Source organism: Lissotriton helveticus, chromosome 8 (assembly GCF_964261635.1).
Source record: "Lissotriton helveticus chromosome 8, aLisHel1.1, whole genome shotgun sequence".
NCBI classification, from domain to species: Eukaryota; Metazoa; Chordata; class Amphibia; order Caudata; family Salamandridae; genus Lissotriton; species Lissotriton helveticus.
The window spans coordinates 1,358,746,668-1,358,774,207 of NC_136069.1; the positions used below are offsets into that span (position 1 = coordinate 1,358,746,668).

At 43.3% G+C, this 27,540-nt stretch overlaps 1 protein-coding gene across 2 annotated transcripts in view; it reads right to left on the minus strand.

The window, feature by feature from the left end:
- CADM2 (cell adhesion molecule 2) overlaps positions 1 to 27,540 on the minus strand; it is a 1,787,353-nt gene that overhangs the window by 596,358 nt on the left and 1,163,455 nt on the right. For both annotated transcript variants that reach the window (XM_078658341.1, XM_078658340.1), the window contains exon 2: positions 17,494 to 17,643. In XM_078658341.1, the coding sequence (XP_078514467.1) occupies positions 17,494 to 17,643 (150 nt within the window). The remainder of the gene's footprint in view (positions 1 to 17,493; positions 17,644 to 27,540) is intronic.

Genomic DNA, 27,540 nt, shown 5'->3' on the forward strand with positions numbered 1-27,540 from the left:
GAATCATATTATTGGTTATCACTACAATAAATGCTAGGAAGGAAATTAACATTACATGTTGGCAATGGGAAAAAATGAAACAGACACAATTCATGCATTAGAAGTACCTCTCCACAGCCTACAGCATTGCAAAGAATACTTTTCTTTGGGATCAATGTCCAGCGAATATTAGAAAAAGGTAGGGAAATGTTGACGTATGAGGTACCACGTGGTAGATGCCTATCAGAAGGGGACGTATTGATCCTTCTGAGATATCTTTGTTTAAAATAAGGCACTGACTACAACCAAAGGTCGGTAATAAGTATGACTATGAACAGAGTGTTGGCGCTGTCAGTGCTAAATGATTTTAGATTGATAAATATAAATTGATAAATATCTTTAATAAACGGCGTAACCTTGATGGTGTCGTCGAACGAACCCATTGTTTTTTGGTCCATAGACTGTAGCCCTTCCTGAGAATATCTCATTTTGAGTCATGCTAAGGGTATGAGACGTATCGCTGAAGAGCACATCCTCAGGAACGAAGCAAAGCTCACTGGCGCTTATTTGAATCGCGCCCCTGGTTGTTCGAACGTCGTTTTTCTCCTTGACGAGAGAAACCCGCGGATGATGATTGCCTATAGGACTGTTGGTAGTACGGCTTATTCTGAGTTTGATACTGGCGGTTTTGCTGGTTTTGGTAATGTCCTCTGGAAGAAAAACCACGGCCCCTTGCTCCTCTGAAAAAACCTCGCTTATACTGCAGGGTACCAAGCGATTTGGCCGTATCAGTGTCCGTCTTGATCGCAAGCAATGCTTCATCTATGTGCTTGCCAAACAACAACTCTCCATCATAGGCCATGTCAAGAATTTTGGTTTGGACTTCAGGTCTGAAAGAAGTTGCCCTGAGCCACCCTTGTCGTCTGAGGACTGCCGACCCAGCCAATTGCCTGAAGGCAGTATTAGAAATATCTAGGGCGCAATCAATAATCTCTGCAGCCGCCCGCTCCCCTTCCATGACAACCTTCCGGACTTCTTGAATACGGTCCTCAGGAATAAGGTTGATGAATTCTGACAGATCTGACCACATTTGTCTGTCATAACGTGCTAAAATTGCTAAAGAGTTAGCAGCTTTAACAGAAGCAGCAGCATTAGCTGAGAATTTCTTCCCAATCGCATCCAATTTTCTGCCCTCTTTGTCAGGAGGCGTTGATATTGGAGTTGCTGGATTCTTGGATTTCTGTTGAGCCGCCTGCAAAATTACTGAATCAGGGCGTGGGTGGCCAATCAAACACGATGGAGTATCCGGTGGTGCTCGATACTTCTTTTCCACTCTTGGAAGAACCGCTGGGATGGAAGCTGGCGTCTTCATTATGTTAACCCCTTCCTTCCAAATGTAGTCAATGATAGGTATAGATCTGGACACCCTTCTATACCCTTCTTTAAAATCATGAAGAAAACAGTCAGTCTGCTCAACCGAAACTGTAATCTGGAATCTAGCGGCTGCCCGCTGCATGATGTTATGGAAACCGCCGATGTCTTCTGGCGGAGAATCCGAAGGACGTGGTAAATTCGGAGAGGGCATCGGAATGACGTAGTCATTCCATGGTTCCGTAGGCGTGGAATCCGGGATTTCACCATCCTCTCTTTCATCCTCATCTGGAGAGGAGACGTCAACATCATCACCCCCAGTCCCAGGGTTAACCTCCTTCCTTGGAGACTGTGAAGGTTGTGGCGGGGAATGCCTCGGCATCTCCACTGGCACAGGCTGCTCATTAGTAGTAGGCAGAGTTGGTGGAAACCTCTGGCGATAGTCAGCCAGCATGGCTTGTAGATCTTGAATCAAAGAAGACGGATGATGGGCTGTGTCCTCTGTGCGTTGCGGCTCAGGGTGATAAGGAGTTGCTAAATCCTCCTGATAATAATGATCATCCTCCTCGTCATCCTCTTGATATTTTATATGCAACTGGGAAGGGGGATGTGCCACTCCAAAGGGCTCTTCATCATCCCCTTCATCGTCAGAGTCTTCCTCCACGTAAGTTTCCAGAATATGTGAAGGCAAAAGAGGAGATATATGAGAATAACTTTGCCTCTGAAATGACTTCATCTGGAAATGGGTATATTGCACCCTTATCGGAGATGTGGGCAATAGATGCGTAGATGGCACATTCAAAGGAACCAGTGCTCCTGTCGACGGTGGAATAGAAAAAGATGCGGTCGTCGACGGAACTGTCGTCGACGGGACCGTCATCGCTGTTGTTGCCGTCGACGAGGCCTTCTTCGACGACATCCTCGTAGACGAATCCGTCGACGGACTCTTCGTCGACGAGCCTGCCGTCAATGGAGCTGAAGTCTTCGTCGACGGGCTCGTCGTCGACGGAGTAGCAGTCTTCGTCGACGGGGTCTTCGTCGACGGGGTCTTCGTCGACGGAGTCTTCGTCGACGGAATCTTCGTCGACGAGGCTGATGAAATCTTCGACGGCGGGGGAGCCGTCGACGAGGTCGTCGACGGAACTGATGACGAATGCTTCGTAGACGATGATTTGATCGTCGACGGAACACCCGTCGACGATGGGCTTTTCATCGACGATGCCTTTTTATCAGACGAAGAAGCTGAAGTGACAGGTATTGAAGTAATCCTGACAGACATCACAGGTGAAGAAATTGCTGAGGTGGAAACTGTGCTTGAAGATGTAGAGGTTGTAGAAGAGGTGGTGACAGTAAGAGAGGACACCGAAGAGACAGTTTTAGTTCGGGCTGTACTCACAGTTGGTGACCCTGTTGACGCAGCACTCTTTGTGGAGTCAGAGGTTATGTGAGAGAGTTTAAGTTTCTTCTTTCTCTCAGGAGAACACCTCTCTTTGGAACTGGCTCTCTTACTTGAGGTAGAGGCTCTGTCCTCGTCATCTGTGGAAGACGACTTCAACCACAAAAGAACTCTTGCCTCTCTATCCCTGATGGTCTTAGGAGGAAAGGTTCGACAAATCCTGCAGTCCTTCACAACATGTGAAGGATGCAAACAATAAATGCAATCAGAGTGCTGGTCGTCCACATGTACCCTCTTCTTGAAGCAGGATCCACAAGCCTTGAAAAGAGCCTTCTTTTCAGACATCTTGAAGAAATTTGAAGAAAAACTGAGTAGGCACTCAGGGAGACTCCCTTACACTCGAAGTGCGGTGAAAATCTGAGGAGAACTGCCTGAGCTAGGAAGGTTCTAGAGGGTGAGGTCAGCTGATTGGCTGAGGCTACAGTTTCAGTTCTTTTCACATAATGAGGTAGATAGGCTGCTAAGTTTTGGGCCTAGTTGGGCCTATATCCCTTTCCAGCCTACTACTAATGGTTTTAGGCACTGCTATTATATATATTTTTTACCGTGGGACTCCCGCCTCGACGACGGGGAATGATTCAGGCATGTGAATCTATGAAAGATACCCCAATACTGGATAAGTAAAAAATAAATTGCTGAAGAGGAAAAAGATGACGGGTGAGATGTGCAGATGAAGATTGTCAGACACATATGTGGTGACAAAGGAGTAAGCGTCTGAGAGAGCAAGGGAGATTGCAGAGGAAAGATGTGCGAAGGGGACAACAGGTGTCACCGGAAGACCCTGAAGGCTACTACCCCTTCCACAAACCTTAGTAATGTTTATTTCACCCGTTCATGTCCAAATGAATAGTGACTGTTGTCCCTGGCTTTAGTCAGAGTTAGTGGCTCAAATCCAGTAAAGATTTCTCCCTCTAAAATGACAGCTCCAATTTTAAAATGTAGAGTGAATTACATTGACCTTCTAGGAAACACCAAGTTGTTTTATTTTCTAGGATACTGCTCCCTAAAGCAACTCCAAATCTCTAGACCTATTGAATTACAAATCATACATTTTACACTTAGGTAGAAACGCTTTCTGTTTTGGGAGGATTTCATCTAACTACGTTCTACATTTTGCACTTAGGTAGGAACTGCTTTTGTTTTGGAAAGTTTTCATCTGCTATCTTTTCCTTCATTATAAAGGTTTTAGTAATCATGCACAAAGTGTTGTGCTAAGAAGGGGTATTATCAAATCCCTTCTCTTTTGGATGACTTCTGACACACTTTCATTTGGTTTCACTTTAAACCCTGTATCTGGTGTTGCAAAGGTAGCCTTTGGAGACGCCCAACTTGTGCCAGGTGGTCCTATTCCATGCTAGTGTCATTCCTTTCAAGTTGACTGATCTTAGAGTGACTGTGGCAGGAGCTGGCATGGGTTTGGCATTGTAGCGTATCATATGGAAAAGCTCCAAGATATCCGTTTGAAATCTGATCAGGTACCTGATGTACCCTAGCCTGGAAGAAGATGAGGGGAGCCAACCATTTACATATCCTGACCAGACTTTTCAAAGTTTCACATGCATTCAATATTTTTGTAGTGGAAAACAGAATGATACAAATAGCTTGAGAAATTCTCTTCTCACATATTTGGGAGTAGTATGGTATGCGTAGCACTTAAGGACAAAACATACAGTCACCAAATAAAGTCGATGTTATGAGGTTATAGCTCCCTCTAAGCGTAACACAATGAGTTAAGCCGATTTTTCAAATGCATCATCTTAAATGCCACTGTGTATTTTTATTTAATAGATAGCTGGCATCTGTAATCCAGAACCGAATGGCGAATTGGTCTAAAGATAGTCTTTGCAGTTGTTATTGAACATTTTGCAAGTACCCTGGAAAAATACGAAAAATTGCTAGTTTGTCTAAATTTAAAGTGCAGCCAGTATTACATTTCACTGGGATACCTATGATCAAATTGTGGCGCAGATACATCGATGATATCTTCATGCTATGGAGATATGACGTCGATGCTCTGCGCCACTTCCTACACTGGATTAACAATAACTGCTCTGGACTAAATTTTACCCTCACATTTGACAAATCCTCCATTGATTTTCTAGATCTCACCATCTTCCATCAAGAAGGGGTACTCCTGACCCGGCTCTTTAGGAAGCCTACGGAGCGGAATACACTGTTGGAATACACGAGCAATCACCCCAGGACCCTACGGGACTCCCTCCCGTATTCACAGTTCATCAGAATCCGACGAAACTGCTCACGCAGGGAAGACTACTTTAGAGAAAGTGCAATCCTGGCCACCAAACTCAGCGATAGGGGATACCCCAGAAGAGTTATTAAGAATGCCCTCAAGCGGGCATGGTATAGACCACGTGAGACCTTGCTAACCCCTACTCCCAGGAAAGATCAGGATAGGATAGCTTGTGTCACGACTTTCTCACCATTATCAAACAAACTCAGAAAAATGATACTTCATCATTGGCCAATAATCAACGCAGGCATTATTGAAATTGAGCGACCCTTGTTCGCCTTCAAAAAAAGTAAAAACCTGAAGGACCATTTGGTCCGGGCAGCCCTTCCAAGTCCGTCTCAAGCCTCTACTCTTGAGGATGTATGGGGTCTGTCCCCCATTGTTGGTCATGTGAAATGTGGTGGATGCAGCGTATGTGACTTAACTATTGAAGGAAAATCTATGGTATTTAACAATATCACTTTTAAAAGTAATACGCTTTCCAACTGCAATACAAGCAATGTTGTATATTTGATTCAATGCCCGTGCAGTAAAATCTATGTTGGGCAAACAACACAGAAAGTAAGGACACGTATCTGCCAACATAGAAGCCGAGTAATATGCCGCACCCCCAATGCCCCGCTTGTGGAACACTTTTCCAATGCCAACCACAGCGAGAATGAGATTCGTTGGACCATTTTGAAAGTCCTGAAATTACCATCCAGAGGGGGCAACATGTCACACCTTCTGAATAAGGAAGAACTCAGGTGCATAATTTTGCTGAACTCTATTGAGAATGGACTGAACCGTGCAGAAGACTGGGCTGCCCTGCTCTGAAAAGAGGCTTCATGAACTTTAACACGTTAAGAAGTCTGTTGATCTTATCGTCTAATTGTATTCATCACATGCTGTTGAACTATGAAAAATGTTGAATGATGCCCTGTCTCACAATAACAAATGCTGCGTTTTAATTGTGATCTGTGTTCTAGGAATAAGGAATCCCTATTGCCTTTCACAATGTGCTGCCCTTGTACACAACTGTCACGTCAGAATGTTGGCTGCATGGCACTATTCGTTTTTTAAACACCACCACTATCTTAAGCTCATGAACACCACCCCACTCTAAGGTGGTCGTCGTGGTTTACTTCCTAGTCCCCCCTCGCTGCCCATGACGCGGTTCCAGGTTCAACCCCGGTAAGCCCCCGTCACTACTTATTACTCTATTGTCCTTGACAATATGCTGTCCCTGTACACAACGGTCACGCCAGAATGTTTGTTGCATGGCACATCACCACCACCACCCAAAAATCATTAACACCACCCCACTCCAAGATGGCCGCCGCGGTTTGATTTTTAGTCCCCCCTCGCTGCCCATGATGCAGTTCCAGGTTCAACCGCCCTTAAGCACTCATCTCCCGGGTAGTTCCACATGATTCCCGTGCTGCCGGCTGCATTCACCATTGAGTCCGCCGCCAGCCCATGGCAGCTCGATTGAGGAGCTAGCCATCGGCGATTTGGCCAAACGAATTAAGGTAAGCCCATCATGCACTCAGGCAGTAATATGCCGTTAACGTGCTTTTCATCCCCACCCCACCTTCACTCTTAATGCCATATTCGTTACTCTAGAATCGGGCGAGCTGCTGAATCACAGAAGCCTCACCCCGCTAAGAATACCCACCCGGAAACGCCCCCCATCGAGGAGAGGTGTCGAGAGGACACGCAGATCCTCTCCGGTCCCTTGACCGTCGAAAAGAGGTAATGACTTTATTTACCCGTGCTACCGCATCCTCTCTAAGTGAGGTTGTACCCCCAACTAATTACCATTTTTGCGCCCTTAGACTCCACAGCACAACGCTATACGGAGCAATCAACTGGTTCAATCAACTGACCCGTGTTCCATTCTGGAACCACAGAGGTTAGTTGCTGAACCACCCCTGCATTGATTTCGAGCACTTCACGGATTCCACCACTTTAGAAGATTGCGCGCATGGTTTCACTTACACTGTCTGAACCGAATATAATTATTTTTTTAGAAATTTTAGACTTCACAATAGACGACGCATGCATTGTAGTCACAATGATATGCCCCAGCCATGCTAATTCACTAACCGTATCACTTGTCCACACCGAGCACACACTTCAAGATTGTCTGTGCACTTTGGAGATTGCTATAGCCAGCACAAGAGTACTGAGTCTTACTCAGTTCACTATACGCATGATCTTTGACAGAAGTTTTTCTAAATTGAGCTGCAGCACATTATTGTAATACTGGTCCTGGCAGACGAAGTGCGTTTTCCATAATTTCTGTTAACTAAGAGAGTTGACTGACTGTCTCCCTTTTCTGCCCCTACCCCCACAGGCTCATCAAACCTTAAACAGGCAACTATTTACACAGTCCTGAAGATGATCCCGGTTCATTAGGAGCCAGGGGATCGAAACGTCGACAACTTAAACAATTCTGCAATATATCCATTGTGTGCACTGTGCTTGCATGAATTGTTTGTCCTAACTTGCTTATTAGTTATTTATTGCAAGGGACATGTGGCTCCTACGTTTTCTTGCCTGATATTGCTTTCTCTCCCTCTCTACCTTTTTCTTATATTTTACGGTCTTATTCTGGATAGGTGCAGGCTTGTACCCTATCAAATGTTGAAATTTACACTCCCTGTGGTAACTCAATTTTTTGTATAACGCAAATAAATTCCTGACCCGGCTGGGTACAGGATAAACAGATATAGCACTGATTCTAGTCTATATATTCATTTTTTGTATTATCGAACTTAGCCTTAGGACCTTTGTTTTTGTAATAAACTGTTCTCCCATGGTCCGTAGGTATCTAATGGGTCCCCTTGTTTAATTGTAAAGTTATGATCAAATTTTCGGCACTCTACAATTCAATGTATCACCTTCATTCTGAATTGAGCTACATTTGCTGCAGAACTCAGGGGCATGGTAATATTGGTAAACACCTAGACTTCAGCAAAAAAATACAGCACTACATGGGCCACACTACAAGACTCTCCTTCGCTGTCTTTATATCCCATCTATATCTCACTTAGATGCCTGAAGGCAAATGGGAAATCAATGTGTCTGCTAACAGTACTCCACAAAAGAACACAACGTTTATGTACTAATTACGATTACACTACCTTAGGCTGAAATACATTTCGGTCCCAATGAAAAATTGTTTATATTTTTCAAATGTATTTTTTTCCTGTTCATTTTGCATAGTGTATTCAGAAAAACAATGCAGGAGAAACACAACACATTCCGCCTGGGCCTGTTTAGTCTTGCCAACTTCAATTTGCATCACTCTTGAGTTGCTGCTACCTGTTGACATTGAATTTGCTTACATTTTTCAAAGGAGAGGCATCTTGCTATTTACCAGGAACAACAATAGTTCTTTTCATGAGCAGAACATTCCTAACACAGCCATTTTACAATGTCCTGCTTACTAGTGAAAGGACAATGTAGTCTATCATGAAAAAGGTACAAAATTGAAAAGCACAAATTGTGCATACATGTACCGTCCATAGTAATGCAAACACGTCATACTTAGTTTCGTTTTTCTTCTCAGAATGAAAGCGCCAGTCTCTCTCTTAGACAACAGGCTTTTGGTGGTGGATCATTCAATAAACTGTTCATATTCATTGCACATGCCCTCCTGTTTTTATAATTGCATTTATCTAGCGCTTACTACCCAGAGGCTTCGAAGTGCTTTACAGTGAGTGACATTACTCTGGAACCCGGGATAAGTGGTTAGTGGTTTGTGTTAGCTTTTAAGGTTCGTCCTGTGCTTTCAAGAAAATAAATCCATGTATTTACTCCCATTTCTTTGTGGTAGATTAACATTGATACCTGTTAGGTGGGCTCATTCGTTGGTGCTATGTGATTTTAGGCAAATGGTCGATGAGATAAATAGATGGACTTGTGGAGATTAGGTACTTTTTGATTGCAGGGGTAGGGACTGAATGAAGGAGAGGTTGTGCTTTATGAATAAATAGCGTACCCGTCGTGCGTTGCTGCGATCTCCGAAGAAAGGAAACTCGTTATGATAACATTCAATTTACATTGTGTCATTTTTATTGAAACTTATTTATTTTAATATGGAAAACATTTCAAAGTGTCATTTTAATTCTATTTATTCATTCGAGGGCTTGTGGATACACAATTAGTTGTTTTTCCGTCTGGTGCGTACATCAGTATTCGAAAGATTATGAGGGCCCTGGGGGGCCGATATTTAAAAAACATTTATGCTAGAAACCTTTGCGGGAGTGTACTTAACAACTTCCCAAAGTTTCATGGAGATCGGATGAATGGTGTAGTAATGCATAAAGGACAAACAGACAGACAGACAGACATACTTTCGTTTTTATATATATAGATTTATGAGCCATTTGCAGAGTTACCATAAGAGATCAAGGCAGACAAGCATGAGACTAAGAGGAGCCTATACTCAAACACAGAAGACATGCAGAGGATGTAAGTTAAGGAGACAGTCACTCTGAACAAAAAGGGGAGTGGAATCAATCACGGCCAAAGTAAATGTTTTATGTTGGGTCTTATCTAGTGTAGTGGGAGAAGGCTTTGTGGCATAACAAGCACACTGATGGTGTAAGCTGTTAAAAGAAGCATCATATATAGTGCTTCCTGTTCAGGATAGGCTGCTTAAACATGAGTCCCCTATGGCAGCCCTGTTAAACATAGCCTGCAGAATCCCAAGCTTGGTACAATATCTGCACACTGCACAAGGGGAGTTGGCGCAGGTATCATCTTTAGGAAAGGTCTAATTTAATGATCTTCCCTCTCTATTCAGCATGCTTCTAAGGTATTTCTCCCACTAAAAATGTGTTAGTTGAAACTGTCTGAGAGCATCTTACTAATGCAGTCAGATATATACAGTGTTTTGTTAACTAATCCTATTTTTAGTTATTCCTACAGCACTGCAGAGCAGTCCCACATATGAAAGGTACCTAGCACTAACATCCCAGTTGTATGGTCTGTATGTTTTTGCAGGTGGCCAGTGTGGCACATGCATTACATGTGTATGTCAAGCGGAGTAATGGAGGCCTGTGGTTTTCATTTTGGAAGCCCCTGACCTGTCTATGATGGGAGTGAGGTTTTCTCAGCAGTAGAAGTGTATGGCTGGTATTCCTGAAGCAGGAGGGAGACTAAACACTGAAGTTGGGAAAGAGGAGACAAGGCTCCAACAAAAGTCTATTTTTTCCTTTTGCTGTAAAGAGCTGCTGATAATTCTTCATGGAGCACATACACTTAGTAGATGGTAAGGGTGAGAGGCACGACACCAGTCTATATTGTTCAGAGTGCGGTATCCTTTAGGTGATGCCTTTATTTTTCTCTTTTGCTGTTCAGCATCTGTGTGGCTGTTGAGAGTCAAATGTGGAAAGTCCACATCTCTTTGTAACCCTGTTGTGAAAGTTGCGAATGTCCAGAGTGGAGACTGCCCTGCATGGAGGAGCATCACACTTCTCAAAGGATATGCTTTTGAACAACCTGGAGAGGTACAGCCAGGCTCTGTGTTTTAAAATTATAATATTGTTTTTCTGTGCACAGACTATATCGACCCTAGAAGGACAAAAGGCTTGAAGGACCAACCGGGATTTGAACCTGTGACTAACAGCTTTCTCAAGTAGCTCATTAAATCCATCCAGCTAGCCGATCCAGCTTGGAGTGAGTGACATTCAATCATCTGCTACACTATGATTACACGACCAAAAGGTTTTTCATTCTGTGCCCATGCCGTCTGGTTAACAAATGTCGAATATATTTCTGTCGCCGTGGACTTGTAGCTTCACTCAGTACCCATGTCTATTCTGATAATATTTCCAGAAAGAAGAAACTGCACACATGGAAACTAAGTTATTGATTCATTAATCACCCCTCTAATCCCAGCCTCTGGTGTTCCTGATCTACATATTAGCTGTTTGGCAAATATTTTTAACTTAATAAGCTTTCCTACATTAATGTTGAAAAACAATGTATCACAGCCAGCCTGACTTCTAGGCACCGAGAAAACCCCCACAGTGCACTTGGCTCCCATCAACCACCATAAAGCTCCTAACAGCAGCACCCTGCTTTCAGGCCCATTTAAAAATGTTTTACTTCCTTACACTAAATGTAAATGTAAATGTATTGCGACTTATATAGCGCACGTATCACCCGAAGGCATCAAGGCGCTTGCCTTGGGAACCCGTCCTGGCTTTTCCCTGTGAGATAACCCCTACTGGGTATCCCCAGGGTGAAAGCCAGGCATCCCGCATCGGGTGGGCTGCCGTAGTGGAGATTAAGCAACTATTGCCCAGAGTTGCAGCGTGGGACCCCATGATTAGAATAGGCACCGAGGCGAGAATTATCGAGTCCGTGGACATTTTTGGGCTCTGGACCCTGCCGCGTCGGGAATCAAACCCTGGTCCCGGGCCAGACCTCTGCATCAGGGTCTGCCGCTCTAATCAGTGAGCCACACTCCTCCTTCCCACTAAGGAAGATGAAGCACGCCTGGCTTTAAAACTCCCTGCAGCAGCCTCAATATATCACTCTCACAAACCACCGTGTGCCTTGGACTACAGTGACCTCATTGCCTTGCTCCATAGACACCTACAGGCTGCCATTGTGCAACAGGTTTTCTGCATCTGAGGTGTGAAAGCCAGCGGCCAAGCTTCAGAAAGTGAATGCTATTCTCTTAACAAACAAGACCATTACTGAAGTTGCTGATGGAGTGCTCAATCATCGCAATACAAGTACTTGATGTCACAGTGTGCTAGGTCATGAGCAGTGCACCGGTGGTTGTGGTTGTGTAGCTCACTATAAATGGCAAGGGTACTTTTTAGGTTCTGGACCATAATCATAATGCCAGTTCAACTAAATGGGTAAGGCAGAATTTGACATGCTGATACAAATGAGACCTCTTCTGAAGTCACCAACACACCCCCCCCCATTGGGAATCTTTTCATGAAGGAAGAGTGTGGTCTTTTTCTCTTTGAACTCCCTCACATTTATAAAATGTCTCAAGTTTACAGTTAATATATCATGATCAAAGGTATTTAGGTGGCTGGCATTTCCAGATTTATGAATAAGCTCTGCCATCTGATATGTCTATGAGGAATGATTGTGTTTTACTTCAGTAAAGTGAACTCCATGACCTGATGTGGCCTAGTGTCACATTACTACTCATCTAGGCAACTATTTGATTCCTTAAATGTTAGAATCTGTAAACAGACAGCCTTCCTCAAATCATTAAGGACAAAAAGCAGGTTTACAGCAGCACTGTGCATCTTAAGATCCAGGGGTTTAACCCAGGCCTTTCTTAGTAATTTTAGCACCTCTGGTAATTTAAGTAACAGAAAAACTATTGAGGTCTCTCCTGAAGCCAATGTTCCTACAGAATCTTTTATAAATTAGGAAGGGCATGGATCCCTATTATACTTTAACAAGATCTTCAACAGTTCCCTTACACTCAAAAAAGTGGGCTCCTCTATAAGGAATAGACCTACTAAAAAGCCATGCCCCATATTACCAGGCATTGGTAGATACAACAAGAGAAAGAATGACAGCCTTCAAACTTTTCTAAAATCATATCTAGGATGGCAGTTTCATACCCTTTTGGGAATGGACCAATGATTGGGTAGCTGAGAAAAAGAAGTTACCTTTCACAAGGTTTTGAAGTTCACCTGTTATGATTATTATGATCTGTGATAATCCAAATATGAGTGAAACAAAGGCTGAATCGGAGTGCAGGGAGAATTGTAACTTGTTTTAACTCCAGGTCACTGCATTCCCTTTGTAATACAGCAATCACCATACTTATGATGTTTTTAGCTAGGTAATTTATATTCTCTTCTACAAGAGTGGCAGGCCACACACTTACTTTAGCCTGATGGGACCTTTTTTGAGACTCTTAATGCTGTATCCTTCCCAAATATTAGAGCAACTATAGAGAATTTTCTGGTCAGTGACTAGATGTGAAAAATTCTCACTAGTAATGCTTCATTTGATGCAATAACATTAAATGATGCAGCCGCCCTGCAGGATGTGGTGACAAATCCCTGAAACTCCAATATCTCACAGGTATCTATATGCGTTAGGCTGAAGGGTGGAGGACCCAAATACTAAGAGGTTGCAAGGACCTGCTTTACTCCCCTGGTGACCAACCGAAATGTTTCTATATTAAAACAGAACTTTGTAATGTCAAACACATGGCAGACGTCATATGCCTTTTTATTGGCCAAATATCTGCTTTGAATATTTTGCCATGGTAACTCTATTTAAAGAAAAAAAACACTCTCCTCCTCCTTCGGGTAATCACAGCATTCACCTAGCTGAAAATGTTTCTTGACCCAAGAGTAAATTACAATAGTTCTGAGCTTGGCATTGGGGGACTTTATGAATACAGTCATAATATGCTGTGATTCTACAGACGCATGACTAGGTTATGTAGGTATAAATAAATAAATATAGTACCAGATAGCATGCTTTAGTTGAGTAGATCACCCTAAATATTGGGTTGCTTTGGCTCAAGAATCCTAGATCAACTGATTTTTCTACTATGCACTGTGCACTAATAAGGACTGTTTTACAAGTGTTGAATGAAAAACACCGGAGATTGTGATGCCATGTGCTACAAATATCCACAGTAGTATCAAAAATAGCAAGGAGTTAATTATATAAAAAAATGTTTTGAGGACACGCATTTCATACTCTAGCTTGTGGGTGAAGATAGGGCCTGCAGTGCAGTGCCTAAAGGATCAATCACTAACCTCTCTATGAAAGAACACCTTACCCAAAAACAAAGATAGCCTGGTACCAGCACTCTCTTCTAAAGATAGTCAAACTGTTTCTCCCAGAGAGTCACTTCAGTACTGATGTGCAAGCCCTGGTACCCTTGCATCTGGATAGTGGAAGTTCTGCTCTATGGCCTCCTAACCTGCACATTGGCACCCCTAAGGGACATCCTACACACCTCATCATATCTCATATATGCCCTGAGCAAATATGATTACATCACTCCCATCAATCTGGAAGTCTATTGGCTTCTCATGCTGACCAACAACATCTTCCAAATCAGCAGCATAATTTACAAAGCTGTCATGACCAGCACCCCTGCTTATCTTACAGACAAGCTCACCATCTCTGGTGGATCTCAGCACAACCACAGTCAGGACCCCATCAGACTGCAGACTAAGGAGCGTAAAAAGGACAAAATAAGAAAGCAAACGTTTCCATTTATGCACTCAGAATCTAAAACAACATGAAGTATCCATCAGGGCCTACCTAATGCTGCTCCAATTCAGGAAAAAAATTGAAGACGGGGAACAGCGTTTACAACGCAACTTTTACCACGCAGTACCTTTACCACGCAACTTTTACAACGCAAGCGTTACAACGACTTGCGCTGGGGGGCGCTGTAGTATAGGGAATAGTTTAATTTACTATCCAACTCCTTCCCTACTATCCACGGGAACTGGAGTTGGAATAGTAAATTAAACTATTCACTATCCAGCGCCCCCCAACGCAAGTCGTTGTAACGACTTGCGTTGTAAAACTTGCGTGGTAAAGGCGTGCGTTGTAAAAGCATGCGTAGTAATGACATACATCCATTGAAGACTCACCTCTTTACCCCACACTACTTCAGAAAGAATTATTTGTCCACAACCCAGCTTTTCTCATACTCATTGACCATGTACAATGCTCTTATGCTTTTTAGCTAGATTAGCACTATAGAAATACCCCATACATACAAACTCTATTCATTTATTGGCTTCCCCTCAAACTAGTATTTTCGGGTTAACATATACATTTAATTATATAATCCTCTAGGTTTATTGTTTAAATCATGTAGTGGGAAGAAATTTACGTTTGAGGAATTAAACTTTGATGGAGATTTTGATAATCATGACATCCCAATGTGCCAAGGATTTACAAACTGAAATGTTTAAACGCCAGGCCTTTCCATATGTACAGCATCAAGGTGATTGATGGACAGGCTAGTCCTTACCCCACTAGCCGATTTGTCTCATACTCTCATCTTTTCATAAGTGGTTTCCACGAGGGGAGTGGGCTAACGGTCAGGCTAAACACAGTTTATGGTTTGATTGGTAAATAAGTGCTCCCACAAAGTGTGTAGCATTCTGTAATATGAAGGTGTATCTTCTAATTGCAATGGTGTATAAATCTAGAGTGAAAAGAGAATTTACAATAGTCAAAGTAAGTGAGAGATAGGAAGCACTGGAGACAACTCTCGCTTTTTCCGTACCCGGATGTGCAGACAAAAACTGGTACAGAAAGCTGTTACGGGCTACTGTACAATGCTTGTAGATACAATTTCCGATGTTTTGGGGACTTCTTCTCCACATGTGTAAAATCCAATGGCTTGTACCCAGTCTTTTTTAAAGCATATGCTGGACACACACATAATAAAATCTTGGAAACATTAAAGCAACTAAATGTCATGCTCTGGATGTATAATTGAAAAGTTCTTCTACAAGAATGGTCTGAAAAAAATTGCATTCTTCAGTGTAAGTAGTTAAAAAAAACTTTTGTTTGGGGCTCAGAAGGATCAGAGCTGTAGGGCCAGATGTACATAGGGTTTTAGCAGAAAAACTTTTCTTATTGTTAAATGGGTTTAAGAATTCATACTGAATCAGTATTTTCAATTGGCACGCTTAGGGCATCTCTCTTCCACATACCAATTGCTTCTGGTACGTATTAATAAATTGCAACCAGAATCCGGTGGCAAAACCTTAATATTTACTGACAGTTGAAGGGAGGTGGTGACCCATTCACAAATGGTAAGGGGTCTCCAAGGACCCTTTCCCCTTTCTGAATGCTGAAAAAAAAGTTTGGGAACCTTTTTTTAACATATCTCACTTTCTCTTAAGGAAAACGATCTGCATTAACAAATATACAGCCTGATTCATCAAGCCAAATCGGCTCGCAAAGGGCCAGATTCTGAGAATCTGGCCCTTTGCGAGCACTATTTTTGCATTTGGGATTCATCATCCCAAATGCAAAAATCGGTAATAGCGATTTCGCTATTTAGCGAGGAATTACATTTAAGGAATCTCTATTTGAGATTCCTTAAATGCAATTCATCATCCATTTAAAAATTGCGAATTCGCAACTTCGGCCCGCTATTTACCGCGAGGTCAAACCTCGTGGTAAATAGCGAAAACTTAGAAAAATGCTTTTAAAAGCATTTTTCTAAGTTGCATGTTGCACACACACATGTCCTTTGGACATGTGTGTGCGCAACACCTGTTTCAATTTGCATTTAAGGGGTGCTACAGGACGTCCTTTGGACACCCCTGGCACCCTTTAAATCGCTATCTTATTTGCGATTAGCAAATTGCTAATCGCAAATAAGGAATACTCCCCATTCATTCCTATGGGCCTTTTGGCCCATAGGAAGGAATGGGGAGTTATTGCTTATTTGCGATTAGCAATTTGCTAATCGCAAATAAGGAATGTGTAGGAATCGCATTTCTTTATGCAATTTCTACATGAATCCCGTTTTGCAAGTCCTTAATAGCGATTCGTTATGAATCGCTATTAGGGGCTCGCAAAACGGGAGAATGATGAATCAGGCTGATATTGTTTTATGTGAAAACAATCGCAGACATGGGGGTCTGGTGACCCAAGCAGGCCACCATTACTGTGATACCAACCAATTGTAGTGGGTCTCAATCTGCAACCTACAGCATTAATATTAACAAGGTAGATCGACTTGCAAAACTCTGCAATTCGGTATTTTATGAACTGCCCTACAAGTACATAGGTCAGTTCGCAATATACCAATGGATTTAGTAAAATTCGGTGCAGAGCAAATTGTGACTTTTGACATAAATATAGTCTATGTATATCTAGCCCCATAGTTTTGAAAACATTAGAACATGTCCAAGGTGTAAAGTCGCAGTGAAAAGAAATGTGTGATGATTACAAAAGCTGATTTTAGTGCTAATAAAAAAATCAGCATTTGAAAAAGCATATCATGACCACGTACAAAGGTATGGTTGCTTCAAGAGGTGACAACAGGAGAGCGAACAACACAGAAAAATTAAAAATAACAAGATTCCCATACGTATTTTGTGCCTGGGAACATTTTTAATCTTATTTTAGTGTTGGAATATCTGACTTTGAATTCATCAATATATGTAATGCACATGACTTACACATCCTAAATTGTGAAAACTAATATAAAAAACAATGTTGAATTGTTTACGAAACTAAAATGAATCGTGTGACCTGTATTAAATGGAACATGCCACATATCACAAACCACTAACAAGAGTGGTCATATATTTGGTTGGAAGAAGAAAAGTATATCAGCATAGTAGCTTGGGTTACATTCCATTTGCTCATCACAAAATGGGGCTTGTCCCTCATTAATGTCAAGAGCTTATTCTAACCACATGCACACAAGTATTTACTTAAATGTACTTACCTTTCTTGTCATCAAAGTATAATGTTTGCTGAGCTGGATTTGCCCATTGAAGGGAAGTGTTATCGTTCTGATCAACCCTGCAGGTTAAATTTGCTGTCCCTCCTTTCACAACTGTGACGTTGTGTGTTAGTGGAAATTGTCCTTGGCTGCCTAAAAAAAGCAGAAGACACATAGTAATTTAACCAACATGAATGTTGAAATCAGTTTGATAAAACACAGAGTAGTTGTATCGCCAAGTATAGTTCGCTGGTTGGTGCAATCAAATAGCTTGTAAAACTGTTCAGTGTGCACAAGAGATAGATACAGTGAACAAAGAATGCATACCATGCCAAAAAACACTTCAGCTGAGATCAAGCTATATAACTGTTTATAATATGCTCGAAATAACTAGGATAGCAGTGCACCCTAGCTGTGAAGAATACGCAATTTCTATCAAGCTAAGGTAAAGTGTACATAGAGGGAACCTCGGTGAATGTTCCACAAATCAAGGGGGGAAAGGGGATTCATTAGTATGAGTGAAAAAGAATTGTCTTCTTTTGTTAAAGCTGTGACAACCCAGGGTACGCTTCCTCAATAGATAAGCCACTGCCCTTCTACCCAACAAAGTTAACAAAAATAATCTGGCACATGCATTCTTGAACATTGACATATTGCATGTTAGTTAAGAATATGCGTATGGCATTTCGCAATCCCTATGATTTCTGGAAATGGTATGTGGGATCAACGACTGAAAGTTGCCTGGTGTGGTTTTACTTAAAAAACTTGAAAAGAGAAGCACCTCAGCAAATCAGAGTATGGGTGTGTTGGACATGGCATCCTTGGCATGGTTTCAGTGGCGGCTCCTCCACTACAGCAGAGGAGCGTCGCCCCACTGCTTGCAGAGCAGTGTCAAAAAATAAAATGATAATAACAGAAGTTATTTCTGTTATTATCATTCTATTTTTGGCCAGGTTGGGCGGGGCTCGCACTCCCATGACGTCCGGGCAAGGAGTAGATTGCACTGCTTAAGTGCGCACGACTGCTTGGCCGGTCCTCTCAGGCCACCCAAGCAGTCGTGCGCACTACGCATATTCCCCACCAAGCTGCATTACACAGCCTGGTTAGGAACATGCAAAGTCTCCCTGTCCCCATCTGAGAGCAGATTCAAGGCGCTCAAACCAATCACAATGCTGCACTGCAGCATTGTGATTGGTCAGAGGAAGGAGCGTATTTGCTTCCTGGTTCCGGAGAGACAACAAGGGATAACACAACAGAGGAGAGGTGGCTGCGGACTCGGAATGGTGGTCAGTGTTGTTTAAATTTTGTTAACCCCTCACCCGCGGACCCCCAACCCCCGCCTGCCCTCCTGGGCCTCCACTCTTGTTCCCTGCCAGCCGCTACTGCATGGCTTCTCCTGACCATTTATGTCATAACTCTTGTTTTACTGACATTGTCTTTGCTAGCCTTAGGAATCTGCACACTTTACCACTGCTGACCAGTGCAAACGTGCTTGTGCTCTTTCCTTAAAATGTGGCAACTTTGGATGATCCACAATTAGCATATTTAATTTCATGATAAGTACCTAGTAAAGTGCACTACATGTGCCCACACCCTTTAACGAAATGCTACTAGTGGGCCTGCAGCACTGGGTGTGCTTCCCACTTAAGGAGCAATTAAACATGTATCAGGCCTGCATGTGCAGTTTTAAACTGGCATGTTGACGTGGCAAGTTAAAACTGTTGCCAAGCCTAAACCTTCCTTTTTAAAACATATAACTCAACCCTAACGTATGGCCTGGACACCCCGGGGCAGGGTGCACGTATTTAGAAACTAGGACATTTTGAGTTTTACATGTCCTGGTAGAAAAAAAATCTTACATTCATTTTTCACTACTTCAAGGACTATCTCTTCAATGTGATAGCATTAGGATTGCCTTATTACATTTCATAAGTGTAATTCCCAATTGGGGAGAGATAAGACCGCCAGGTTTGGTATCTCGGGAATCGCTATTCACAATCACAACGTGTGGTGAGGTCGGACTTTAAATTGCAATTCTTAAAATTCCACTTTTACAAAGCTGAGTTCAGTTTTTTTGTGGCTTAGTCTTGCTGACGTTGTATTAGCCCAACCCATGTATTTGTAATAAACTTTTAGAAAGCTGGCATTTTCTTACTTTAGCCATTTGGTGCCTTCTGCCTGTCTCTGGGGTGGGTGATAGCTGGGCTTTGTGTATTCCTCTTTGATGGCCATACACAAAATATGCCACTTTACTATGCATGCTTTTTCCCCGAATGCAATTACAATGCGGGTGTTACAACGACAGGGAAGGATTTGTGGTAAATGATGTTTACCCCATAAACAATATGAGCTTAGGTGTGACCTGATGGTCCATTCTGGCAGGATGGATGGGAGGAGCGGGGCACAGTCTCACTTAACCCGTAATAGTTTGTGTCCTGTGCATACAAGAACGGCTGCATGGGGACAAAGGATAGGGATTCTGTGTATTTCAAAATCATGCCTTTGTAGTTTCTCCTACTTCAAAGGCACAACTGGGTATACATACTGGACGGCTGACACCACCACTTCAGTACACTTCTGGACCTGTGGATACCGTGCCAGGATGAAAGACTGCTGTGCTGGTGAAAGGAATGCAACTCTGCTGAACTGACCTGCTGCCTCCTGCCCTCGTACATAAGGAAGAATTACCTGGCCTGGAACCCATTTTAAACCCAGGACCCAGAGTGACTCAAAGGGCAAGTCTGCTGGTCTCCTGATCTGAGCCTCAGTGACATAACAGGTTCTCCATAGCTCTGGACCCATATTTGATGATCTTCGGACCTCCGAGTGGTGACTCCCAGGTCCAGGGCCCTTGGGAATGGTCTTTTTAATGTTCAAGTCAAGCTTTGGACTCTCGTCGCGAGCAGCCAGAAAGTTTGTCTCTTCCCACAGCAAATATCATCACTTGCGACTGCAAGGCTCCAACCCGCCTGGCCATGATGCCCAGCCGTCTTTTCACACCCCACAGACCACTGCCAGCGATGCGCTCTATGCTTCCGGTAAAATTCTTGCCCAGGTAACAGGACTCTTGGCACAAAACTTGAGATGGTAGTACTTCTTCTGGACTAATCTGGGAATGTACCTGACACATGCTCCATTGTGTCATCCTGAACTTTTGGATGTGAAGATCAAGCCAGAACAGGGGATTGGGGCTACTATGCCCGCACTGGTGACAAAATCTCTAAAGTACGTGCGTGTCTAGGTGCAGGTTGTCTGGGATACAATCCCCTAGATCCCGATTTCAGAAAACAAGAAATTGTTTTACAAATCAAAATTGCTCAAGTTGACCCCACACACTTAAACAGTAAATATTACAATATCATTAGTTCTGTTCAAATTGTTCCATTGTCTTTCCAGTCCTTCTCCCAAGAATTCCAAAGTCAGGTTTCTTGGAATTCTTGGGAGAAGGACTGGAAAGACAATGGAACAATTTGAACAGAACTAATGATATTGTAATATTTACTGTTTAAGTGTGCGGGGTCAACTTGAGCAACTTTTGGATGTGACCTGGTCCAGCACGACCAGTAATCCCCAGTTGGAGCTTATGCTTCGTAGCTCTATTTTACAGTTTATTCTTTAAAAATTCATAACTCCTGTTCTACTTATTGGATTTGTGTCGATTTGTATTTATACAATTAAGCTCTATTTGTCTAACCTGATGTAGAGTCTTTTGGTGTGGTGTTTTCACAGTTTTACTGTTTAAAGTGTTGCACAAATAATTTACACATTACCCCTAAAGTAAAGCATGACTGCCCTTTGCTAAGCTACCGGATGTATGACATCACAACGCATACTTTTACATCGCATGCTTTTACAACGCGGTATTTACAACGAATACCTTTACAACGCATAGTGCTTTGGGGCGCTGGATAGTGAATAGTTTAATTTATTATTCCAACTCCAGTCCCCGTGGATAGTAGGGAAGGTGTTGGACAGTAAATTAAACCTATTCCCTATCCTAGAGAGCCCCCCAGCGCAATGCGTTGTAATGGTTTGTGTTGTAAAAGTTACGTCGTAAAGGCACTGCGTGGTAAAAGTTGCATTGTAAAGGATGTTTCCCTAAGCTACCAGAGGGTGAGCACAGGCTAAATTATGGTGTGTTTGTGCCATACCCTGACTAGGATTGTGGTTGCTGCTTGACCAGGACTCAAACCCCAGTCAACCAGTAACCCAATTTCTAACAGGGTGTAAATTTCAAAGGATCCTTATTGGACTGTTCCCACTCTACACTATTTCAGTCCCCTATAACATTTCTCTGAGAGAACCCACATACTTGATCTAAGTCCAGGGAGTTCTCTCTGGAATCAGCTCTTTATCCACTGAGATTAATTGTGTTCAGTAGATGTAGGGCTTGAAAAACCAAATACTCAAAGTGAACCACCATTTCTGACAATTTCCCACCTTGTTTTAGTCAACAGTGGTGTACAAGTATCCCACAAAGCTCTTTGTGAAGTATCAGACTCTTCAACATCACCACTCATGTGATGGGACTCCCACTCTATACCACTTTGAGAGGACTACCAGCAGAGGTCTTTCAGCTTAGAAAAACATGTATGTGTCACATTACACAATGATACATTGGCTTTGTGAACCTACAGGTCTGCACACCACTTTATCCCAGCCTTGCTATTATAACCCACAACAGCATGTAGAACTTTGCGTGCCAAGTTTCTGTTTTCCATTGATTTACATGGTTCAATTTGACTTTCATTATGAAATACAATATCGATTTTAATAATTCATTTAATCAACATTTTATTAAGATTACCCCAAGTTTGGTCAAATTGGTTAATGCATTCTAGCATATATATATTCAACCTTGGTTGTATATCAGGTTCTGTATTCCTTTAGAGGTAATGCTTGTTAAATTATACTTCCGGGAGATCTCTTCCTTCTCTGGTATGTGTTTGACAAAGGTGTTGTGGTATGTCAAGCAAACTAGATATTAAAGCTGTCCATCACATTCCAGCTTAGACCCAGCCAAGCGATTTCTTACGCCTTGTCTGAAAGACATGGAGATATTTATGTTTTTTAAGCACTCCATTTTTTAAGGTATATGCTACTTGTCGAAGGCAGTTTTGCACTGGTGTCAGTACAGGTCAGTAATGTTTTTTTCATCTACAGACTGACTTTTTTGACTGACAGGTACAAAAGTAAACCAGATCACATGTTTTATATGTGTGAGGAGATGACATCGGGATTAAGAGGTATACTTCAAATGGTAACACTGGATGAAGAATAAATAGCCCAGTCCAAATGGCAACAGAACATAGCAAAGCATTTCGTTAAACCAAGAAGGCTAACAACATGCGTTGTCTCTTTAGAAATGCAGGGCTGCACCAAATTTACGAGATTATGGTGCAGCCCTTCCTTTCCTCCTGGTCTGGTGTTAACTTTAGCTGCATAGCACCATTGCAGGCACCCTTGCACCATAGTGCAAGTCTGCCTGTTTTGAGGGAAAGATTGTTTATGAGTAGGAAGGTCCCCATTCCTGCACAAAAGCAATCGTGAAAGGCTGTTTTGTAACTCCTATGTGTGCTGCTTAAAGCAGCACGCATACAAGTTGCAAAGCAGCATTTTTTTAAATGATTGTTTAAGTGCAGGAAGGGGCACCATCCTGCACGTAAACAATCCTTGGCATTTTGCTGTTTCTCGCTGCACACATGGAAACAGCATTTTTTTTTTTAAATAAAGTATTTCTCCGTGGTTCGCCTGTTTAAGACCAGGTTTTCCCCGTCTTAATTTTGGAGCTGCCTCCTATTTACGCTGCTCTTGTAAATAAAGGGCAGCATCAAATTCAATGGGTGTTGTGGTGGAACGCCCACCACAACACCCATTGCCAGACCCTTTCACATTAAGTGTAGCGTGAAAGGGGGCCTTATTTACAAGGCAGTGTTAAGCCATGTTAAGTGGCTTAACACTGCCTTGTAAATAACGCAAATCTCCTATCACCATCACAATGTAGTGACGTTGTGGTGGCGATAGGGGCTTGTAAATATGTCCCCTAGTCCCTTCCCTTGGGTCACTCAAGTTGCTTGCCTCCAAATGTGTTGTCTTTGGATTAGGTATGATATTTTTGCATCTCCTTTCAAATCATTTTGGGAATCATACCCCAGATGTGCGTATATTTGAGTCCGTACCATTACCAGGCCCCCAACTTCCTAGTAAGGATTCATTGACCATTGATATGGTTTTGTGTATAAGGTCTTAAGAAAGTGTAATTTATTCATTTATGCATGTTAGTTCAAACACTAGCAACCTCTGGAAACACTTACAATTTCTCAATCACCAAAAGCAGAATGAAGGACCTCCGGGGAAAAAAAGAGGCACATAGAATCTCGTAGCATTATATTGTGTTTTTCTCTGGCCCCGCGCCTACAAACAGAGCTCTGGACTTTTCGCCTTCAAACAGCACGCTAACTTAGTGAAGACCGAAAAGTGCAGTTTCTATAAATGTCCGTTCATATCTCTATTCTAAAGCTTGGCTAAATGCAAATGTGTTTGTCACGGTGTGATAATCAGCTCAATATGTGATACACAGAGAAGCAAGATTGCATACATAAATCAATTGGTACTTTTATACCAGCTCCCTCACTGTGTGATTCACTTCAGGCACTGCAGCCTGCCATCACAAATCCAGTCAGCTGGCTGAATTTTCCTCCCTACTTATCCAGACACAGACCCACGCTGACATGCTTCTATAATTCTCCATTTCCACAGGTCCTTTAACGTAGAAAGCATAACAGTCGTGCTTAGCTTTTAATTTTTTGACAGACAGACTTGGATTTCGTTAAAGAAACAGCTTCACCGCGGATTGCTTATTCCTTGCAGCTAAATGCACAGAAAGTAAGTCACTCATGAATAAAATATAACTATGAAAGGGTCGTGCAACTTACTTCCAGGAAAGATGTAAAGAAATAGAAATGACCTTGGACGTTCTAATGAACTAGTTACTTACCTTCGATAACGCTTTTTCTGGTGGATACAGTATCTGCCTGTGGATTCCTCACCTTGTGAATATCCCCCTGCGTCAGCAACATTCGGAAATTCTTTTGTAGCTCTTCACGCCGACGTGGACGACGTCACAGAAGCACGGCATCGCGCGTGGCTCCGCTGACGTCACCGACTCCATAAAGGGCCTATGTCGGCGTGATTACATCAGTTCCGCCTTTTTTTCCGTGCCTTCGAGGCACACGGACGGACCAACAACAGTAGATATATATACACAAAGTACACAGTACCAAATAATCAAAGTAAAACACACACTGTGTGGTCTATGCTGGAAAGCAATTTGAACAACCCATTTCCTTTTACAATAAAATATATACATTAAAACAATGTCACTAATGCAAGTATAGAAGAGTGGACAACAGGGAGGCGGGTGGGCATGTGAGGAATCCACAGGCAGATACTGTATCCACCAGAACAAGCGTTACCAAAGGTAAGTAACTTGTTCTTCTGATGGATACATATGCCAGTGTATTCCTCACCTTGTGAATAGAGTCCCACAGCAGTCCCCACTCCCGGAGGAGGGTGTCCACTCTCCTATACCAAGAAATCCTGCAGGACAGAACGAGCAAAGTGGCCGTTCCTCCTCACTTCGGAATCTAAGCAGTAATGCTTCGCGAAAGTGTGGAGGGAGGCCCAAGTCGCTGCTCTACAAATGTCCTCTACAGGTACAACCTTAGACAAAGCAGATGTAGCAGACCTCGCTCTAGTGGAATGAGCTCTTAAACCTTCAGGAGGTTCCTTACCCGCCAGAGAGTAGCATATCTTGATACACAAGACAATCCATCTCGACAGCGTGCGCTTGTGCACCGCCTTGCCTCTTCTGGTTCCAACAAAACCCACAAAGAGCTGGTCATCCACTCTGAACTCTCTGGTTCTGTCCAGGTAGAAGCTCACCGCCCTCTTTGGGTCCAAGCGGTGAAGTCTCTCCTCCTCCTTGGAAGGGTGAGGGGGAGGATAGAAGGTAGGAAGGGTAATGGACTGCCCCAGATGGAAGGGAGTTACCACCTTAGGCAGAAAAGCAGCCCTGGTCCTGAGAACCATTTGTTCAGCATGAATGGTCAAGAATGGGGGCTTTGAACTAAGAGCTTGAAGTTCAATTACCCTCCTTGCTGAGGTAATTGCAACCAGGAAGACTGTTTTAAAAGATAACAGTCTCAAGGGACATTTGTGCAAAGGTTCAAAAGGTGAACCCATCAAGAAAGTAAGCACAAGATTCAAGTCCCACTGAGGCACAATAAAGGGAGTTGGAGGAAATGTATTTTAAAGGCCCTTAAGAAACCTTAAAACAATAGGAGATTTAAATAAGGATGGCTGATCCGGCAGACAGAGAAATGCCGACAAGGCCGAAAGATAACCTTTGACCGTAGCTACAGCAAAACCTTGCTGAACCAAATAAAGTACAAACTGAAGTATGTCAGACAATCGAGCCTTCAAAGGGTCAATGGACTTCTCCCCACACCAAGAGACACATTTGGACCATCTATAAGAGTAGATAGACTTGGTGGAATCACGCCTAGCCGATAAAATGACACCCACCACATCATGTGGCAGAGAAAAAGAATTCAGGTAGCCCCGTTCAATCTCCAGGCATGAAGATGTAAGGTCTGGAGGTGGGGGTGTAGAACCTGCCCCTCCATCTGAGAGAGGAGATCTGCTCTGAGAGGGAGACGGAGCGGCGGGCACGAGGAGAGGTGGAGAAGATCTGTGTCCCACACCCTTCTTGGCCAATCCGGGGCGATCAATATGACTTGGGCCCGGTCTTGGCGAATCTTCCTCAGAACCCGAGGAATCAAGGGTATGGGAGGAAACGCGTAAAGGAGTTTTGAGTCCCAACTCAACTGAAACGCGTCCCCCAAAGCTCCCTGCAACATATACTGGAGACTGCAGAATAACGGTCAGTGAGCATTCTCGTGAGTGGCAAACAGGTCCACCCAAGGAGTTCCCCACGTCCGAAAGACGTGATGAGCCAACTCCGGATGAAGCCTCCACTCGTGGTCGGCCGAGAACTGACGACTGAGACTGTCTGCACGTACGTTCAGAACTCCGACCAGATGATTTGTAATCAGACAAATCTGATGGTCCTGAACCTAGGACCAGGGACGCAGAGCCTCTCTGCAGAGACATTGCGACCCCACTCTTCCCTGCTTGTTGACATACCACATTGCGGTCGTGTTGCCTGTCAGGACTTGCACCGACTGACCACGAAGGAAATGGAGGAAGGCCTTGAGCGCCAGACGAATCACCCCCAACTCTAAAAGGTTGATGTGAAGCAACCTTTCCTCTGGAGACCAAAGACCCTTGATCTCCAGATCCCCCAGATGAGCACCCCACCCTAGGGTGGATGCATCTGTTATCACTGTGGCCACCGATGGAGGCAGATGAAAGGGCTTTCCTTGAGACAGATTGCCCTCCACGCTCCACCAAGACAGATCCCCTGCAGCTTCTCTGGAGATCCTCACTGACTCCCTGAGATCTCCGTTGTGCTCACACCACTGCCTGCGGAGACACCACTGGAGTGCCCTCATATGCCAGTGCTGGAACGACAACTCCATTGTAAAATAAAGGAATCATTTCCTGTATGTCGCGAGGAGGAGGGAATGCCCGACACACAGTCGTATCCAGTACAGCACCTATGAATAGGTAGCGCTGGGAGGGCACCCGGTGAGATTTGGGCACATTTATCAAAAAACCCAATCTGAACAACAACTGAGTTGTGACTTGTGGATGATGGAGCACCTTCTCTGGAGATTCTGCCTTGGTCAGCCAATCGTCCAGATAAGGGAAAACTGGTATCCCTAATCTTCTGAGATGTGCCGCCACCACATCCATCACCTTGGTGAAAGACTCGAGGTGCAGTGGTAAGACCAAGCGGAAGGACCGCAAACTGGTAATGCTGCGAACCCACCGTAAAACGGAGATACTTCCTGTTCGACTTCAGGATGGGAATGTGGAAATAAGCATCCTGCAAGTCGATCGACACCGTCCAGTCTTCTTCCAGCA